The sequence below is a fragment of the Miscanthus floridulus genome, chromosome 6 (assembly GCF_019320115.1).
Source record: "Miscanthus floridulus cultivar M001 chromosome 6, ASM1932011v1, whole genome shotgun sequence".
Classification (NCBI taxonomy): domain Eukaryota; kingdom Viridiplantae; phylum Streptophyta; class Magnoliopsida; order Poales; family Poaceae; genus Miscanthus; species Miscanthus floridulus.
In genome coordinates, this window is record NC_089585.1 from 24,862,566 (window position 1) to 24,883,168 (window position 20,603).

The following is a 20,603-nucleotide window of genomic DNA, read 5'->3' on the forward strand; positions in this document are numbered from 1 at the left end:
ACCCTATCGACCTTCCTTAGAAGTGGGTCAAGAGATTAGCTATCTCGAGCGAAAGGGTAAATCACGACTCACAGTGAAAGTGTACAATCTCTGTAGAGTGTAAAACTGATATATCAGCCATGCTCACGGTCACGAGCGGTCTTGGAACCCTTACGGAATAGATGATGAACACTGATGATACCGATGATGAAGATGCTCATTAATGATTACTATTTATGCTATTCATTATTCATGTTTACCTGATCATGTGTTTATATGGGCTTGTGATAAACTTGTTGCTACTCAATTGCTAAAATCATGACTCATTAAAAGCTAATCGCAGTTGAACCAGTGTAAGCCTTTTGAGCCTCATGAACCCTATGTTATATTTGTTGAATAAACGCTTGCTTCATTTTTCAATTATTTGGATAAAAATCCCGAATGGGTTTGGAGGAATTAGGCTTGTGATCAACCAGTCAGTTGTTACTGAAGTAGTGCTAAAAAACAGGCTCAATTGTGACTTCTCCGTTGATCAGTCAATATTAACTTTAATAAGTAAGTTAAATATGCAATAATAATAATATTTATAATGATTTACAAGTATCATCATTAATTGTTGAATATATTCTTATAGTAACTTATTTAGAGATGTAAATGTTGATATTGTTTTATACATAGTTTGACTTTAATTCAAATATATGATTATAGTTTTTTTTCTAGGATGGGTAGTAGCATTATTCTTTAGGATTAAGTCCACTTTTGGCCCCCTCAACTATTGTGTCGATCTAATTTTAACCCTCAACTATAAAATCATCTAGTACCGGTACTCCAACTATCAAAACCGTTCACTTTTAGCACCTGGACGAGGACAAGGCTGTTTTGACCGACGTTGAGCAGTTTTGACACGCAAGCTCCATCTCAATGTGGGGCACACGCGTCATTGACTCAATCCCTCCCTCTCCATCCTCACGGCCACGGCCTCACCGGCAACCGGCCATGCCTATGCGAAGCCGAAGATGCTATTTGTACCATGACCGACACGTTCGGCGACAAGGCCACGCACCCGGAGCTAAAGTTAGGCTGTCAGTCGATTGGATGGGCTCTGCATCAAACCGGCAGCAGTGTGCCTGGCTGCTCGCCACCGATGCCACCGCCTTAGCGCCACTTTGCGTACGCCCGACACGCAGCAGCTTCGCGATGGAAAAGCTAAGCAGGTGCTGGCGCGTCTGGACGCTTCACAAGCATCGCCTTAAGCCCCCGTTGGTCACCAGCGTCTTTCCCTTCCTCTGCTCCACCACCGGTGAGAATGACGCGCCGGAGCAATTCATCACCATCGCTGCACCACCGCCAAATTGCTCGCGCCAGTAGCTCCGCCCCATCCTCGCACTTCTCCTCAACCTATTCGCATCACCTCTAGCCGCCGAAGTACGCCTAACGCGCCGATGCCACTGCGGCTGCGCCGTCATTGCCGCCGTGAGCCCCTCACCGTGGCCAGCTCTCTACGGAGCACCTCTCTCTCTACCGTCTTGTGCTTTAGCTTTGCCTTGTGGCCGTGATGCTCATCGGCTCGTCCGTTTCCTTGTTCCATCACAGGACGCGTCGGAACACGAGATCACCGCCGGTTCACGCCACCACGATCGTCATCACCGTCGGCCTGCGCATCTGCGCCACCTCTGCTTCAACCGTGTAGCCGAGCAAGCCCGTGGTGAGCACACGGACGGTGCCGTGGAGGTGCGCAAGCGTCGGGTGGCACGGCTCACTCGCAGACCTCGCGTGTGCTGCCGCGGTCGACGCCGCGGCCGCCTTCCTCGTCGGCATCTAGGAGCGTGAGGCCGTGGGCGTGAGGATGGAGAGGGAAGGATTGAGTCGATGACGCGTGGGCTCCACATGTCACTGAGATGGAGGTTGCGTGTCAAAACCGCTCAACGTCGGTCAAAACAGCCTTGCCCCCGCCCAGGTGCTAAAAGTGAACGGTTTTGACAGTTGGGGTACCGGTACTAGACGGTTTTATAGTTGAGGCTGAAAATTAGACCGACACAATAGTTGAGGGGTCAAAAGTGGACTTAATCCTATTTTTTCCTGTTGCAACGCACGAGTACATCCGCTTCTTATACGAATCGTACTACACTCGGAGCTCACATATTCGCTTGAACTTATCAGCTCGGCTTATTAGTCATAGTATAGTGTTTTTTCTCACACATGGTACAGTGTTTTTCTCTCACAAGAAAACAGCATCAGCCGGTTTATCAGCCGCAAAAACCATTAGCTGAACAACTTAGACCGGATCCACGTGTGTGCATCCAATACAAAGTCTTTGGAGCTCATGTGTCTGTGTCCGATTAGTGATGTTCAATTTAAAAAATTGTGACCCTGGTGCAACGCACAGGCATATATATAGTAAAAAAATACATTAGTATTTATAATACTACAGGTATACTATGGAAATATTTATTCCACCATAATGGCCCCGTTCGCTTCGCTGAAAAAATTAGCCGAAGAACTGTTCAGGCTAATTTGTCGTGAGAGAAAAACATTGTTCCAGCTGAAAAAACAAGCTAAAAAGTACGGATTATAAGACAAACGAACATGATCAATATTTATAAGTATTTAGAGTTTAGTATTATAATATCAATTGAGATACTCTTTTATATAAAGTATGATATTAAAATTATATTCTTTTTAGACAGCAGGAGTATATACCAACTGTCAGACATGCCGATCACTTCCTCTCCTGCATTGGCCAAGTGCTCATCGCAATGGACGAGCTCGCCCTCAAGGGGAGCAATCTGGAGCCCAGTTCACTCCACGGTCCACGCACGAACTTCTCCGGAACGGTGATTTTTGGTGATCCATCAGTGGAGTGACTCGGCGTCACTGCAGGAGTGCGGTGGATCGAGCAGCTTCTATTCGCAATCTTGAGTGGTGGGTTGGATGTATAGACGGTGCGATGATAGAGCTGTAGTAAACGCAAACGGGAAGAAGGCGTCGTAATTACTGACGATCCATCTGAGGCGTCGTGGGCACGCGAGACTGAGCCCATCTCGTTTGGCTGTAGCTTGTCTAAACGATCGTAAATTTCCAGCCGAAACAATATTTTTCTCTCACACAAACCAGTCAACAGTACTTTTTCATGAACTAGCAACAAAACGAACCAGCCAACCGAACAGACTGCATATAGGAAGGACCACCCCAAGCGACGAAGACTATTAAAAAAATAACAAACGATGGAGACTCTCGATCCATGGACTAAAGTTTAGTCTACATCATATCAAATGTTTGGATGTCAATTAAGATGACTAAATATAAGATAATTATAAAACTAATTGCATAAACTGTGACTAAATCACGAGATGAATTTATTAAACCTAATTAATCCATAACTAGCATATGCTTACCGTAGCATCACATCCGCTAATCATGAACTAATTATGTTTAATAGATCTGTCTCGTGATTTAGTCTTCATTTATGTAATTAGCTTTGTAACTAGTTTATATTTAATACTCCTAATTAATATTAAACATTCGATGTGGTGGAACTAAACTTTAGTCACGTGGAACCAAACTGTGGTCAGGTGCAGCATTAGTGGCCTAGTGTGGGACTCGGATCTCTAGATCAGTCAACAGGTTTTTTTTTTGACAGTGTAGATCAGTCAACAGTTGCTTGTGAAGCATTTAATTCACTCGATATATATCCGATTAAATAAAGAAACCAATCGAAAGACATTGTTAAGTCAATGGTACGCCACCGAACAACGCAGAGTTGGGCAAACAAAAAAAAACCACTGGCTTCGTTTTTCGGGAAAAAAAACAAATATCCCACCAATAGCACTGTTCCTGTTAGGATACACAACCCAATCCGATCCCTCACTGTCACTGCGCGTTTTTGCTCACCGCCACACTTCGACTACGACGACTGGCAGCTTTGCAGGTAGCAGCGCTGAGCTTCGATCGAGGAGACGCGCCTGGGATGAGCATGAAGAGCTGGGCGCCGATCAACCTCAACGTCGGCCTCGTCGTCGGCGTCCTCTTCGTGCTGCTTACCTATCTTGTCCTCTCGCAGCAAGCTGCGGGCAGTGGCCTCAACGGTACTGAATCCTTTCACACTGCACATTGGCCATCTCAAAGGGCAGATCATGAGATGAGGACAACCGTTAAGTTCTTGCTTGTTGCTTGTTGATATGCAGTTGCCGCTACGGTAGCGCAATGGATCATGGACAAACATCTGACGACTAACGGTCCTGGTGAAACATGTAAGCACTTCCACCACAAAGTGTCCAGTGTGGCCATTCTCCTATCTGTACTTCATAAACTGACGAACAGTTCTTGTTTGTTGCTTAATTTACAGTCGGCTCGCTTCAGAATTTACAGTCGTCGCTTCAGACATGCAGCAGACCGCGGAAAAACAGGCGGCTCAAGATTCAGGTGGATCAGGTGAGCATCCGTATTGTTTCCATCAAATTTGCATCCTTTGTTCAGACACTCTATTCAGGGGAAACGTTGGGGTTTTACGCGTAGCAGAGATGAAAACGGATACTAGCCTGCTACTTTCTTCATTCCAAATTATAAGATGTTTTAAATTTCTTTAACTATGCACATAATTCGATATACACTATATCCAAATACATAATAAAAATAAATATATAGAAAAGTCAAATCTTCTTGTAATTTTAAACGGACGAAGTAGGTAATACCCACCGGATTCGACCTTATTACGTACATATTTAATTTAACAGATCTAAATGACAAATCATGGTTGGAAAATGAATTAGAAACTGGATGTCAGAATAGCTAGATCTAGGTTCGAATCGTGATTTTGAGTAATGGATTAGCATCTACTTAGATCTAAGTTACCAAATAGTAGTGATTCTCGTCAAATATTACAAGATTGCCTTTTTTTTTTTTAGGGGAAAACAAAGAAAGAGCGGGCCCGTGTAAGCTGGTAGAGTTTTTTTTTTCCTCTTACGCCTTGTACAGGGGTCCCGGTTTGAGCGCGGTATCTAGCATTGCACAGGCGAGGGTAAGGTTGCTATAACACTCTTCCGACCCCGCACAGAGCGGGAGCTCTCTGCACTGGGTTACGCTCGGGAAAAAAAAATGGATTTCGGCACAGCTGTTTCAGCTGTAGCTGCAGCTGATCCTGTTATTCTCCAGCCAACACTTTACTAGCGACGTCAGAACACTAACGAGGCCTATCTTAAGAAATGAGCATGATGCCATGAGGGATCAAAGTCAACACGGCAATACTTGAACCATGGGCACCAACGTCTGGATATTAAATTTAAGCTTTTTTTTTCTTGATCAGGCAAGAATTTACAAGGCCTTTGGTGCCTCTTAAATTAACATTTGAGATTAATTTGTTTACAATTCACAATAACTAACATTAAATTAAAGTAATTGAAAGTCGGCCCACATATGTTAGCTAATAAGCTTTATCTTAGCTTACCATCGTATTATTACTGATTCAAGACTCCTTTATAAAAACATCCATATTAATCTTTACCAAGTTATTTTTGTCAAGGGAAAAATAAATTCTAGAAGCTTTCATAAAATCTAGACTCAATTGTTGGCAACAATATAGTGTGCTTTCTATACCCATCTTTGTCATTATTAAAATAACTTAAAATAACTTCTAAATATGATGTGAGTACTGAGTTAGTCACATGGGTTGCTTTTTGTTTCATCTACTTTAGTCATCCCCCTTGAATATCTGAGCTTATGTCCCATTACCATAATGTTTGCTTTTAATTGAGGGGACACTTGTTTTTTTTATAATACGAATAGATTGATCTTGATCCTATATACATCACGTTCTATGACACTAGTACAGAAACAGGCTTTAGGACTTCTTTGGCCGGGCTCCCGGTAGCTCCGGCTCCGGCTGACACCCTACGACGAACATTGTAGCAGCGGAGCTGTTTTACACTCCCCACCTTTTTCCTCTCACTGTAGCACGGGTACTGTTTACGGAGCCAGTGAAGCTCCAATTCCTGGCTCCTCCGGCTCCGGTTCTGACACGCTACAGTGCGTGAACCGTGTAGGAGCCGAAGCCTCTTGGAGCCATACCAAACAAGTCCTTACTCCCGGTTGGGAAACCCCTTCAGTCCCTGGTTTCCCAACCGGGAGCACGAATGCGGGACTAAAGGGCGCCTCCTTTAGTCCCGGTTTCTCGTCCGGGACTAAAGGTAGTCCCAGGTTGGTAATACCAACCGGGGCTAAAGAGGCCTCTCGGCCTGGCCACGTGGGCCGACCCTTTAATCCCGGTTGGTATTACCAACCGGGACTAAAGGTTTTCTTTCTTTTTGTTTCTATTTTCAATTGATGATTCGTTTTGGTTTTCGAATAGGTTTTCGAATACACATTCTATGCTGCTAATAATATACGTATTCTACATGTTTATAATGTTCGAATATTTTGTACAAACTAAAGTATGAAACTAACGTATATATTACATGCATATATATATATTGTACGTTATTTTATGTACATAATATATATATATATATATATATATATATATATATATATATATATATATATATATATATATATATATATTATAAATAAAGCTTGCATTGTATATTCTATCATATCCTTAGGATAACAAATTCACTCCATCTGGTTTGGCTTTCATGTTTCGTTTATGTCATTGTAGAACTCGCCGGCGGGGTTTAGGACCTGGTCATTAAGAAATCCTGCTATGGTCTCTTGAATTGCTTTCAGTTGGTCACGTCGTATGACTTTTTCGTTCAACCATAGAGTCTTCAATAAAAGTTAAAGGAAAAGTATTAATATATATATATATATATATATATATATATATATATATATATATATATATATATATATATATATGTGTGTGTGTGTGTGTGTGTGTGTGTTGGTCACGTGATTACTTATATATATGAGCAATAAAAGAAATTATGAATATATGAATATATTTGTATAACTTACTTTGATGATCTCTTTAGGAGTTCTTTTTTACTACGCCATGATGAACTCACAAACATAGTATCCGTAGTAGTTGTTCCCCTGTTCTTGCCTCAGAACCCACTTTTATGAGAAAAAAGATCCGGTGAATTGAAAGCATGCATGGTGTTAATTGAATTATATATATATATATATATATATATATATATATATATATAAATGTAGCTAGTACTTACTTTGTGTGCGATTACATCCGGTGGCGCTTTGTAATGTTTCATGTGGTGTTCCTCAATGAAACTTTTCCAAACACTGCACCCAATAAAATAAAAAATTAATTTGGCATTTAATAATTGTTGCAGTTAAGAGATCGGGGTATATGTAGTTGCTAGAGAGACCAAATTACCCTTGGATAATATCTATCATGTCTTGGTACTCTGTTTGCTCTTTTCTTAACGAGTCTAAGATGCTCAACCGACTATTGGCCATATCGATGACCATCAATATTCAGTGATTGCTACATATGTTTTTATACACAAATATGATCGGCATTAACTAGAGTCAACATATATATATGGGAGATAGCTTAGCTAGTAAGTAAATAATTGAACAAATGTCCATATGATCGACATTAATTATTTAACACTCACTTGAAGTTGTAGGGGAAGAGTATGTCCTTGTTTTGTTGGTTCACTAAGAAAGCTTTCCATTGAGGCGGGGGATTAGGGTGTTTGAACACGATATTTGGATCAACGAAACCAACATCATTATCCTTTCTCTTTCTGAGTTCTGTCATCTCATATCTGCATATATAAAAATATAGTGTGAGGATATATAATTTATATATATACATGTAGCTTTATATATACACACTTTAATAGTAGAAAATAATCACACTTACAGACAATAGCAGCTAATGAGACTTTTGTCGAGAGAGTCCAGGTGGCATAGTTGATGTAATTCTAAAAACTCGACATATATAACGTCATCGCCATGGAAGTAATATTGGTTTCTAACTCTGACAGAAACAAAGGTCTCTTCCCGTTCACACGCCGCCATGTACCACTTGTTTAGCAGGTACATTTGCGTACCCAGTTCACCTAAGGCCTCAGGGTTGTATAGACTCTTTCCATGTTCAAATTTCTTCTAAGGATCCACTTTCGAAGCATATGGTCCTTTAGCGAGCACTTAGGCAAGGTCCGAACCAGTATCCTCATAAAACCGAACTAGGTCCTTAAAATCGACGTCCAGTAAGTCTAAGTTTGAACTATATTCATTATGAATGACAAGAGGGGGGACTGATTAGTTGCGATTGTTGTCCGAGTTGTGCAACACCTTTTCCTGCTCTAGTCTTTTTCTATGCCGCCTCAAATGACTTGGTGAGAGAGCGATCGTAGTTTGATTTTGGCAGGGTCTTTTGAGATTTTCGCTTTTTCTGGTCCACCTTCTTTCTTAGAAGATCTAGGGGTAGGTAGAAGTATGGTTCTCCGGGTTCTCCCTCGCTTCTTGTTGCTTTCTTACTTTTTAAAGAAACTGTTCACATCTTTTTGTACTGCAGCATTTAATTCCTTTTCACTTTTCTCGTAAGACAGTTTTTGGGAAATAACTGGATTAGAGGAGGCTTTCTTCTTTGTCGGCTGGTGGGCCAATGGCTTCGTTTGCGGGGCAGACCTCTTAGGAGCTAGCTGCTTCTTGGTCATCAAGGGAGGCGGGGCAGCCGTTGGAGACCTGCTTGGAGGCGTTGGAGACCTCCTTGGAGGTGGCGGCGGTGGAGACCTCCTTGGAGGCGTTGGAGACCTCCTTAGAGGCGTTGGAGACCTCCTTGGAGGTGGCGGTGGTGGAGACCTCCTTGGAGGTGTTGTAGACCTCCTTGGAGGTGGCGGCGGTGGCGGCGTTGCATAATCATTGCCCGGAGCACTATGATGATATGGAGATTGAATAATTGGACTCCTTGTCCGTTGCATCAGGTCATATGCTAATGAAAACACTGCAGTGGTGGACGACAATACCATGACAGGGAACAGTATGCCGCGACCAAAAGAGCTGTGGAGAAAACCACCCTGGGGTTTCTTAAAACTTAATTGGGATGCATCGTTCTTGCCAAGCTCACTCTCAGGCAGCTGGGGATTTTTGGTCCGAGACAGTGAAGGGGATGTGGTTGTCTCTAGAAGAGGAAAGATAGATCATCTCCTAAATGCTTTTAAGGCTAAACTCATTGCTTGTCTACATGGGATTCAGTCAACTGTTGATTTGGGGATTGGCCGGCTTATTGTTGAGACTGATGCGAAGATGGTGGTTCAGGCGATTACCACCAATGAGTATGATGACGCGACTATAGATGTTTTGATCATCACTGAGATAATGTCTTTAGTGTCCTCCGCTTTGATTAGTTTTGAGTGTTCTTTCAAGAGCCGGGTGTGTAACAGAGCTGCTCATGAGCTGGCTGCGCTGGGTCATTTGTGTAATCAGGGTGAGGAGCAAACTGCTAGCTCCATTCCTGAATTTGTTCATGTTATTGTCGCTAACGATTTGTTAGCCAGTTGAGTAAATGAAATTACACCTAGTTTCAAAAAAAACTTGCATTGTTCAGTCCAGGAATGATTGGAAATCTTGATGCATATCACGCCACATTCTTTGCCGCTTTACGGGCTATAATATTGGGTTTTATAGTTGAAGGAACCATGTAGTCAACCTTTGATACATTAGAGGGGTTATGTTAGAGGAACTATGGGTGTGTTTGGTTTAAGGAATGAGGTAGTCCATCATCTTCTTACTCCTCAGCTTTTTGTATTTGGTTTATGGAATGGAATGAGTTGATCCATCACCACCTCATTCCTTACAAGCTAATAGTTAGTAATACATGAGGATGAGTTGATTCCACCAAAATTCATATGATGAACTCATGATGCATCACCTCATAAAGCATGGGGTGCTCCACAAACCAAACACACCATATGTAGTCAAACTTTGATTGTTGACTTACCTTCGATATGTTAAGAGGGGCTTGAGGAATGAGTTGATTCCATCAAAATTCATGGGATGAACTCACGATGCATCACCTCATGAAGCATGGGGTGCTCCACAAACCAAACACACCATAAGTAGTCAAACTTTGATTGCTGACTCACCTTCGATATGTTAGAGAGGCTATGTTAGAGGGAGTGAAATAGACAATTGCCAATAATTAGGGGGTGAAGTAGACTTTTTCATTACCACAATGTGCTCAGTCAAATGATGTTGCTGAGTTTGGACATGTATGGTGCAACCCATGATGACATTCACTATGCCCTTTTAAGACGATAAACTAGAATTATCTGAGATCCTAGCGGCGAAAATAGGATATGAATTATAGGTACAGAAAACTTAATATTACAGCTAAGACAAGAATTTGGTGAGAGACTTGTGCAATGTGAAAGAATTGATGCATGTAGAAAAACTCGTGCAACTGGAGCAGGATTTGAGCTGCAGTTACAAAACATAACTGTCAAATAGAAACTGCTTGCTCAACACAAACACATGCATTAAAAAAACACCAACATATGATCATTATTGTTTAGAACACTGACACATGATCAGCATGTATCTGCAAGACTACATGGGATTGCAAACACTACACTGCTTCCAGTCACATATACTGACTGTAGAATTCAGTAAAGAGCCGCGGTTTGTAAATTGTTCTGCAGGAAAAACACATTCTTTTATATCTACATTTTACAGAAGCTCAAGTTGCAGCAACCGACAATAATTTAGGCATTCCGTTACCTTGTTTGGATGCCTATAATTTAGGCATTCAGTGGTAAACACCTAGACCCCAGAGCTAGATCAATCTGTCTTTAGGCATTTGCAGAAGCCGGCGAGCATAATTTAGCACCATTTGCAATGGCGCACAAGATTCCAGGTAAAGATTGAGCAATACACGAAGTTGTTCACTTCACCGGAGATTCATCGCCCGCAAGAAATCCTCCATCGCCTTCCTCGACGACCCGCTCCCCTCCTTCCAGGACACCTCCATCACCTCCTTGATCTCCCTCAACTGCCGCCGCATCTCTGCGGCCTTCGCCGTCTGACCCATCACCGTCTCCACCACGTCGAAAAGCGCAGCCCTGCTTACGACAGTGTCCTCCACGTCCCCCCTCGCCACTTCCACGCACACACCCCACTCCTCTTTAAGCATATTGGCGTTGTAGAACTGCTCGCTGGAGAGCGGCCAGCCTATGATCGGCACGCCATGCGTCACACTCTCCAACACCGAGTTCCACCCGCAGTGGCTCAGGAAGGCGCCCGTCGAGGCGTGCGCCAGGATCCTCACCTGCGGTGCCCACCCGCGTACCAGGAGTCCTCTGTTGCTCGTGCGCGCCCTCTCCTCGAACCCGTCCGGCAGCCACTGGTCGGCCCGGAAGTCGCCCTTGATGTCGTGTCCGACCGGCGGCCTGACAGCCCAGATGAACGGCCGGCCGGCTGACTCTAAGGCCAATGCCAGCTCCGTCATGTGCTCTGCTCGTATAGAGTTCTGGGAGCCGAATGAGATGTACAGCACCGACGATGGCGAGTGGCAGTCCAGGAAGCTCACGACGGCGGCCTCGGCCTCCGGCGAGGTTGGTAGGCTGGTGGCGCGCACGAGAGGGCCGATGGGGCAGACCGGGATCTTGAGGGTGCGCCGCAGCATGGCTAGACCATTGGGCTCGAACTCCTCCACGGTGTTGATGAGCACCGCGTCCGTCTCATAGCCGAGAGGGATCTGCCGGCCGAAGAATCTAGCGCCGCGGTCGCTGACGGCGGGCGGGCCCAATGCGTGCTTGGTGACCTGCGAGCGGTGGATTATAACCTCGGGGTACTCGGGCAGGTGGACGCGGCCGGTGGCCGGGTCGGGCCGGACGGGCAGGTGGCTACAGAGCGAGTGCAGGACGGCGGTACCGTACGCGCCGCAGGAGGCGAAGAAGGCGTGCGCGCACCCGCGGCGCCGGGACGCGGTCACCGTCCACGCCGTCAACGGGTCGGAGACGACGAAGACGTCGCGGCCACTGCCGCCGGCCGCGGCGACGGCGGCGGAGAGGTAGTCGTCGAACGCGGCCTCGAGCGCCTCGAACGCCTCGATGAGGTCGAAGATGGCCATGGGCTGTATGGCGTCGGAGGATTCGCAGTCCGGAGGCAGGCCGTGGTCCGCCGGGGTGAAGGGCAGCACGTGGAAGCCGAGGAACGACGAGTTGGAGTTGGAGCACGCGGTAGTCCGGAGGGCGGCAACGTTGCGCGGGGTGGAGACGAGGGTGATGGCGGCGTCGGGGAGAGCGCCGTGTAGGAGGCCGGCGACGGATACGAACGCGGAGAGGTGGCCCTGACCGGGGAACGGGAACAGCACGACATGCTTGGCGGCGGCGGCGGCCATCATTGGGAGCAGCTAGCTAGCTTGTTGGCTTGAGCTCCCGCAATGTTGAAAGAAGCGATGCTCCGTGCTAATATGTCACAGTACATATAAATCGATTTCAGACTTTATTAGGCTGCTAAAATGTCACAGTACGTATAAATCGATTTCTGCTGCTAAAATGTCACAGTACGTATATATCGATTTCAGACTTTATTAGGCTGCTAAAATGTCACAGTACGTATAAATCAATTTCAGACTTTATTACGCTGCTAAAATGTCACAGTACATATAAATCGATTTCAGAATTTATTAGGCTGCTAAAATGTCACAGTACGTATAAATCGATTTCAGACTTTATTAGGCTGGAAAGAAAATGTTTAGCCATCGTTTCATAGAATCCACAATCTAAATGGAAAAATTTCAAAAATGCTATACACCACCCGTGTGTTTTTTATTTTGTTGGCACACGATTTTTTTGTCCGCTAGATAAAGAATCGACGTCTGGTCACACCCATTTGTCTTGTGACGCTGATTTGCCGGTCCCACTCTGAGTGTTACTGTTTCAAATCGGGAATCGCGCATGTCCGTTTCTAGCTGTCTCATCTCCCCATTGTCTTCTCCCCTTCGACGCTCTCCTGCCCAGAGAGGCGATTCGAGAGGCGACCTCGCTGCTCCGCCGCGCCCCATCTCTGCGCGTCGCCTCCTCCTCACCGATTCGGTTGCTCGGTGTCGTCTGCCATTGACAGAGCTCGGGAGGTACTTGTGTGTTCGGCGCTTGCTCCCCTTGTTTGTGTTGGCGTCACGGCGATTCAAGAGAACACCTCGCCGCCCCGTCTCTATGCGTGGCCTCCCTCTCACCGAATCGGTTGCTCGCTCCTCGTCTGCCATTGCTAGAGGTCTGGAGGTACCTGCGTTCGCCGCTTTGCTCCCTTGATATAAAGTTTGTTGCTCTATTTAGCTGTTGTTGTGTAGATCTCTGTTCCTCATCTGTTCCCTGAGGTCTAGCGACGGACACGTCGGTGTCTAGCGTGGCTTCCAGCCGTGTCGGGAGGCAGGCGATGGCCTCCTGTACCTGCTCCGCCGCCGACATGTCGGGCTTTGTGAGCCGCACCTTGTGCTCCGGGGTGTCTGAAACAACAACAGTGCTTAACCTAGAATAGGAACCAGCTATTTGTTAGCTGCATCCACCAATTACAGATTGATTTGAACTCTCCTCTTCTGCAACTCCAACCCAATGAGATGCAGCAGCAGCAGACTCTGCTTGCTGTTTTTGGTAGGACCGATGGACGACATATACACTGCTTTTGGCCTTTCTATTTCTTTGTGTTTGGGCAACCAATAGAACCTAGGAACGGGCATCCTTGTTGGTATATCTGAAATCAGATTCTCTGTTTTCAGGCAGCGGGGCAACTCTATGGCGATCGCGTTTCTCTTGTGTGTTTGTGTCTATGTCAGTGTCACCACGGTTTGCTTGCTTGTAAATCCCAATTGATGCACATTATTTGCTTAAGCTACAGTAGCCACTAGCCATCATGCCAAATTGAGCTCGGCCCCTCCCGCAACAATGTCATTGATGAAGCATTTTTTATTTTACCCTATACTACTTGCGTATAGCCTCATACTAGTTTCCAGCATTCCTCTTTATATCTCTGTTTCTGTACTCAAGCCTCAATTGAACCCTCGTCATCTTCAATTATGTCTTGTTAGATCTGCATGAAGATAAACTACACTGCACCTAGGTCAGGTAGCCTTTTTAAATCCATGTGTAATTATCTGCTCTGTACAATTATTCAATCAATAATATTTATGGCTTGCAGGAAGCTAAATAGATTGCATTTTGAAGTTGCTTTGTATGAATATGCATGGTTGACTAGATAGCTTAATAGTACACAATTGTCTGCTAGCTAGCTTACTAGTACTACCCCTTGTGAGAATTTTACGGTACTCTGAGAAGTAAGCTTCTGAATTAGCACATGATTGTCTGAAGCTCGAGTTATTCTTGCAGGAAGCTAGATATATAACAAGCTGTGAGTTTTTTTCTTCTGAAAATTAAATACTGTACTTCTCATGACCTGGAAGTATCTCAAATAGATGTGCTTGTGAGTTATAGCTCATTGAATTTGATGTTACAGATATAGTATCCAGTGATGAGGCTATCTGATTTGTGATCCCCACCTTCCTCGTTGTACCTGATGTTCAATTTGTTTGTGAGCCTGATTGTTGCACCTCCCTCACTCTATACAGATAAAGATGTGGGGGGAGGAACCGCTACTACTCATAGTTGTGCTTGCTTGCTGTAAAAAGGTGAACTGAACTGAATAAGAAATTTAGCCAAATTATACATTTTAGAACTTTTGTGCTTATTTTTCCATTCTGGTACGTTAATGTGCAGTGCTCAAACTGGGATCTTGATCAAGCAAAGAATTGATTTGCATGTTTTTTTAATGCAATGGTAGGAGCCCTGCCTTCCAATTAAGAAGAGAGCAAATAAAGTTAATTACAGGAGTGCTAAAATGTACATGTTCTTTGCATAATTTTAATTTTCAACATCAAAGAAATTTGTCCAAAATTTAGAATGCTTGCGTGCTTTCTCTTTTGTGGAAAAGGAAAAGAGAAATGTAAGTACAATGTTAATTATATATAGTTCTCGGCCAGCAGTTGTTGCTGCTGTAGTGCTTAGAGTTGGGCTCTCGTGTGTGCTCTGTTCATGTGCTGTGCAGTATGCGTGTGCTCTTGGGTGAGTTCCCTAGGGCGTGAAGTTTTCTTATCAGCATTTACTTAAATTTATAACTTGGTGCAAAGTTTCTTTAATTTCTTCTTGTGACGGAGCCTATTCGGTTTTAAGTTTGCATTCCAATGTTTTTCTTAAACTCTTGTTCTTCTTATGATTCTATTCTATTGCACTTGAATTTATGTGTGTCATTATCTTTGAATAATATATAGGTGTCAGGTTATTTGATTTAGATTATGTTCAAGAAGGTGGAGTGATTGAGATGGTAGTGTTTCAATTGTAATCTCCATAGTGGTGGTCAGCAAATGGTGCTTGCTTGTGTTGCTAGGGTCATCTGAGTTGTTCTCGATCTGTAGGTCTAGCTGTGCATGCAGTGATTTGTCTATTACATACTACTTAATTACTAATAAAGCTTTGATCCTGTTATCATGATATGGGGATGCGGCTATGCTTGTTCTTTTGTGACTTGAATTTGTTGTCTATTCTACATGATTGGCTCCCTACATTCTAGACATAGAAAGGATTGCTTGGTCCAGCAAGCAATCAGAAACTACACATGATTATTGAACTTCTGTAGGTGATGGAAGAATTGAAGCAGGAGCTTGGAGCCCTTATGGTGTATGTAAGTTCCACAACCCTTATGGTATGTTGATGATAGCTGAACTTTGTGAGTGACTGAATGTGTGTTGTGCCAATGGAAACACTGGGCCTTACCCCTTTTTTCTTATTTTTTATTTAGCGAGAGACATTACTGAAGTTCTTCCCTATGGCTACTTATCAGAATCTTACACTTCAATGTCTAACAGAGGTAAAGGACACCTATAATTGATTGATTTTAATTGACGTATGGGGAAAATAATTTCTTTTTGCCCAGTGTTTGGGAATTATGATATGTTACACTAGTAACAAGCCTCACGCTTCTGCATTCGTATGTTTTTTACGGATCAAGCTGTTGTTGAATTCTTTCTGATATATATAGCTACATTGCAAGTTACAACACTTCAGTTTGGTGCTTTTTATAACATGCAGTATGTGAAGATGGTTGCAGGTAATTTCAGAGACATTTACGATATTTCTTCTGTGCAAGTAGTTCATTTGTCCACAGATTTAATTTATTAAAGTTTTCATTCCTAGTGCATATAGGCTATTCTTCCTCCACAAAATTTCAGATGCATGTGCTAATAGTTCAACTGAAGAGCAGGTACACCCAAAAATATATTATCTTGTGGTATATTTATAGGAGTCCATGGTTTGTTCTCTCATTCCAGCCATTAATTTTGTATTTTACTCGGTCCGCATGCTATTTCCAATAGACTGAGCAGAAGCCAGAAGGTGATTTCTTCCCGTCGTTGTGGGCCAATGATTGTACCGGCAAGCTCCCCTATTCCTAACCCCAACGCCAAAGGAGCTCTCTCAACAGAGGTCCATTAAGCCTCTCTGATTTGTGATTTGTCCCCCATTCTTCCTTATTGTACCTATGTTCTTCATATTCCTGTAGTCGATACCCTTTCCTAATGTTCGATTTGCTCTATGGGTCGGGTATTTTCCTTGTGTAACACCCTAAAAAATTCAATTTTGAAAATAGGTTTAAAATGATTAATTTATGATTTTTTGTGCACGTGAAATATAAGAAAAAGAATATTTTTCTTTAAATTAAAATTTATCATAAGGAGTAGCAACATCGATGTGCATACATGTCGGTGCATTTGATTTATTGCAATGAGTGGTTGAATCCAAAATTCAAAATGCTTTTGAAAATGAATTTCAAAATGGATTTGAAATAAAAGAAAAGAAAATTAGAAAATAAAAGAATTTAAAAAGTTGTAAAAATTATTTTTGGAAAACTTACCAAAATTGCTCATTTTTATTTGAATTGGAAAGTGTATTTTAAACCATATTCAAATTCAATTTGGTATATATTTGAAATTGGTTTTAAAATAGGAAAATGGAAAACCTCTCTCCTCTCAATCTGGCCCAGTAGCCCAGCACATCTCTCTCACTCTCTCTCCTCTCCTGTGGCCTGCTCCCTTTCCAGCGAGCCCACCCTGTCAGCTGGCCCAATGCTCTCTCCTCCTTCCCTTCACTCGTGGCCTAATGCGCCATCACGGCCCAGCACCGCGCGGACGCGCCCCGCCTCCTCATCGCGCGCAGTCGCTGACCGGTGGGACCCACCTGTCGGTCGTCTCCTACCTCGCGCCGTCCTCTACCTCGCGTACCCAAAGCAGACCCTGCCACCATAGGACTCCACCTTTGCCCCGTGACGCCGGTTGCCGTGTTCCCCATGTCGCTTCCCCGGCTATAAATAGTGCCCGCTGAAGGGGACCGTGACGCCTAAGAGGGGGGTGAATTAGGCAACTTAAAAAATCTACTTCAAAACTAAGGCCTCTTTTTCTAACCCTAGCAAAACATATGCAATAGATAAACTATCTAGATGTGTAGCTATGATTTTGCTAGTGTGTTGCTATCTCTACCGCTAACGTAGTAAAGTAATCAATGTAAATACGGAAGCTAAAGTGCAAGGTAGAGATATGCAAACTCACATCGACGACTCCGGTATTTTTACCGAGGTATCGAGAAGCGCGCAAGCTTCCCCCTAGTCCTCGTTGGAGCCCCTCATAAGAAATCCCTCGCAAGGGCCAAGCTTCCGGTCGGGTAACTTCGTGGATAGCCTCGGGCCTTCCCCATACGCAAGTGGTTCTCCGACGTGCCTTCCGGCAAGCCTCTCCCAGATGCTCCCCGCCGTCTTCACTATCAAGCTTCCACCGAAACGCCGTGGGCCTTGTTCCCTCCGGTACACGGTGGCGGCCACACCACAAACGCGGTTGCTGTGATCTCACAAGACTTCAAGCTCCTCCGATGTACAATAATGGTGCTCACAAGCATCGAGTGGTAAGAGGTATGTAAACCTCACTAAACACTAGGCCTAAACCTAGAGCAAGCGCATGAGCGGTGGTCTAATCAACCTAAGCACTTCGCAAAGCACCTACGCTAATCACCTAATGAATCACTAAGCTCTATGCAAGTGGAGATCACTAAAATGGTGTATCAACACCCTTGGTATGTTTCCTCAGCTCCACACTTCTCAAATGGACGGTTGGGGGTTGTATTTATAAGCCCCACTGAGAAAGTAGCCGTTGGGGTCGAACTCCCGCAATTCTACTACTGACCGGATGCTGAATCGTCCTAACCGGACGCGTCCAGTCATCCCAACCGTTGAGCCCGCAATGTGCTGATCGGACGTTGGCCAGCGTCCGGTCGCCTGCCACCGGACGCGTTCGGTCGTAGATTTGCCGCTCTGGAACCTTACTATACTTGATCGGACGCTGCTGTCATGCGTCCGGTCGGTTGCCGCCAGCATCCGGTCCAGCGTCCGATCGCCTGTCTGTCGAGCCACTTGCCTAGCGTCCGGTCTAGCGTCCGGTCACCACAGTGAGCTCATTTCTTCGCGATCTTGCGTACGACTTGGTTCCAATCTTTATGCTTTGGACTTTGCTTGATATCTTGGGTCTTCTCTTATGCTTCTAAGGTCTTTCTTGAGGTGTTGATCATCGGATCATCACGTCGCCTTCGTCCAAGTTACGCCTTGCACCCTATTGAACTACAGAACAAACACTTGCAAATTTATTACTCCAATTTGGTTGTGTTGGTCATTAAACACCAAAATCCAAAGTAAATGGGCCAAGGGTCCATTATCCTTACACCCGCTTAGTGCCATTTTGCCCTGCATAACCCTAGAGCAGCCGCCTCGCTCGCCTAGCTACAGCGCCGCCACCGAGCTCGAAGCCCTAGCCGCTGTCGCCATCTCCGTCCTCTCCACGCCACCGAGGATTGCCGTGGTGAGTTCGCCTTGTTTTTCTCTTTCTTCCTGTGCTCTCGGTTCACTCCGCTGTGGCCATAGGTCCTTCCCTAAGTACGCCAGTGAGGTCCTCTGCTCTCCGGCCATGGCGCCGCCGTTGGCTCCTTGTGCGTCGGTGACCCCATCCCTCCCTTCGATTCCAACCATCAGATCCGCAATCAACGGATCAGATTAGAACATACCCTTTTGTCGCCTTTTTGCTAAAGAGACCCCCGACTTTTACTAAATCAACTCGTGGTCTGCTCATCTCCCTCCCTCTTCTAATCCTCACCGTCCAATCTCGATCCGACGGATCAAATCCAACCGTACCCCTTCGCTGCGATTTTTGCAAAAGAGACCCTCAGTTTTACCTAAATAGAGCCCACAGTCCATGGCGTACTCCCAGAATACGTTTTCCTATTCTGGAAGCGTAGTTTCTTTCTAGTAGATTCAAAATACAGTTTTTATCTATTTACAGTTTTACCACTAGTTTTCTTTAGGCCATAACTTCTTCGTTTTAACTCCGATTTGACACGTTTAAGTTGTGTTAGATTCATAATTGCATAATCTACATGTTCATCCTATTATTAAACATGTTTTTAACTTTTGAAATTCGAGGTTAGATTTAATCTATTATTTTATTAAAGGAAATCTTGTTTAATTCATAACTTTTCTGTTATACCTCCGATTAGCGTACTTTTCGTATCGTGTATTCATAGCAATGTGTAGAACATCTTTAAAACCTTTTTACTTACTATTTATGCTGTTTGGTGTACTGTTCTAATTTAGTTCTATTATTTGCTTTGTGTATGATTGCATGGATGCTTGTGTGGTGCTTTATGATAATGTCCAGTCGGTGAGCTTTACGTGTTGATCAAGAAGGAGTTTCTTTGAAGTTTTGGACTTGAAGAAGACAAGTATAGCATGGGATCTTCCTTGTTGTCCTATACACCTTTAATCATTTAATTCATGATGTATGTTTCTACCTTTATTACCACTAAGGATTTCCTAGTACTTTGTTACCTCATACCTTATTACCTATGGGGTATTGCATTGGGTAGTATGATGCTAGTGCTCAACTAAGCCATGATCTTATAACTTGACTAATGGTATATGCAATAAACACTAAAAGATATTTTTTAGCAACATGGAACAAGGGGGCCAGAGCATTGGGCTATTATTATAGTTCTATAGATTCCTCTCCCTAAGGACTTATTTGTAAGCGAACATCTGGGACTTACAGTACAGCTGTGAGGGCTACATGGCTCTAGCTTTAGTTTAGTATGAGGACTTTTTTTAGCTTGTCAGTGGTTACCTTTATTGGCATAAGAATGGCTTGTCGAATTGTGTATAGTGCGACCTCTGTCTCCTTGTGTATAGGCTACGCATCATTGTGCCATCGAGAAGGGAGGCTCTACATCTGTTTGCCGAGTGAATCTAATGGCTCTAACTTGTTAGACGAACCTTTGAAAGGCTTCATAGTGAACCCTATCGACCTTCCTTAGAAGTGGGTCAAGAGATTAGCTACCTCGAGTGAAAGGGTAAATCACGACTCATAGTGAAAGTGTACAATTTTTGTAGAGTGTAAAACTGGTATATCAGCCGTGCTCATGGTCACGAGCGGTCTTGGAACCCTTACGGAATAGATGATGAACACTGATGATACTGATGATGAAGATGCTCATTAATTATTACTATTTATGCTATTCATTATTCATGTTTACCTGATCATGTGTTTACATGGGCTTGTGATAAACTTATTGCTACTCAAT

At 44.0% G+C, this 20,603-nt stretch overlaps 2 protein-coding genes across 12 annotated transcripts; one reads left to right on the top strand and one right to left on the bottom strand.

Moving 5' to 3' along the window:
* Positions 1 to 6,577: 6,577 nt before the first annotated feature.
* On the bottom strand, positions 6,578 to 12,365 carry LOC136461885 (UDP-glycosyltransferase 92A1-like). 2 transcript variants are annotated; one of them, XM_066461238.1, is made up of 5 exons: positions 10,666 to 12,365; positions 7,554 to 7,706; positions 7,143 to 7,215; positions 6,931 to 7,029; positions 6,578 to 6,738 (listed from the first exon to the last, which is right to left on the bottom strand). In XM_066461238.1, exon 1 carries the CDS (start codon positions 12,287 to 12,289, stop codon positions 10,835 to 10,837), a length of 1,455 nt encoding a protein of 484 aa, XP_066317335.1. In that variant the 5' UTR covers positions 12,290 to 12,365; the 3' UTR covers positions 6,578 to 6,738; positions 6,931 to 7,029; positions 7,143 to 7,215; positions 7,554 to 7,706; positions 10,666 to 10,834. The 2 variants fall into 2 exon arrangements, with proteins under 2 accessions (XP_066317335.1, XP_066317334.1); XM_066461237.1 differs by lacking the exons at positions 6,578 to 6,738; positions 6,931 to 7,029; positions 7,143 to 7,215; positions 7,554 to 7,706 and adding an exon at positions 10,432 to 10,580.
* A 513-nt stretch (positions 12,366 to 12,878) lies between these two features.
* On the top strand, positions 12,879 to 20,603 carry LOC136461886 (protein EXPORTIN 1B-like). Of its 10 annotated transcripts, none has more exons than XM_066461239.1 (8): positions 12,879 to 13,169; positions 14,510 to 14,569; positions 15,574 to 15,639; positions 15,736 to 15,804; positions 16,002 to 16,044; positions 16,131 to 16,197; positions 16,310 to 16,418; positions 19,685 to 20,603. In XM_066461239.1, exons 1-8 carry the CDS (start codon positions 13,104 to 13,106, stop codon positions 19,703 to 19,705), a joined length of 501 nt encoding a protein of 166 aa, XP_066317336.1. In that variant the 5' UTR covers positions 12,879 to 13,103; the 3' UTR covers positions 19,706 to 20,603. The 10 variants fall into 10 exon arrangements, 9 of the variants coding, with proteins under 9 accessions (XP_066317336.1, XP_066317338.1, XP_066317343.1 ...); XM_066461241.1 differs by having other exon boundaries at positions 16,140 to 16,197; XM_066461246.1 differs by having other exon boundaries at positions 12,879 to 13,161.

Coding starts and splice junctions, on each gene's coding strand:
- LOC136461885 (XM_066461238.1), bottom strand. CDS start 12,289: ATGATGGCCGCCGCCGCCGCCAAGCATGTCGTGCTGTTCCCGTTCCCC.
- LOC136461886 (XM_066461239.1), top strand. CDS start 13,104: ATGCGTGGCCTCCCTCTCACCGAATCGGTTGCTCGCTCCTCGTCTGCC. Junction 15,805..16,001: donor CACTTCAATGTCTAACAGAG/GTAAAGGACACC, acceptor ACAACACTTCAG/TTTGGTGCTTTTTATAACAT. Junction 16,045..16,130: donor GTATGTGAAGATGGTTGCAG/GTAATTTCAGAG, acceptor TTTCATTCCTAG/TGCATATAGGCTATTCTTCC.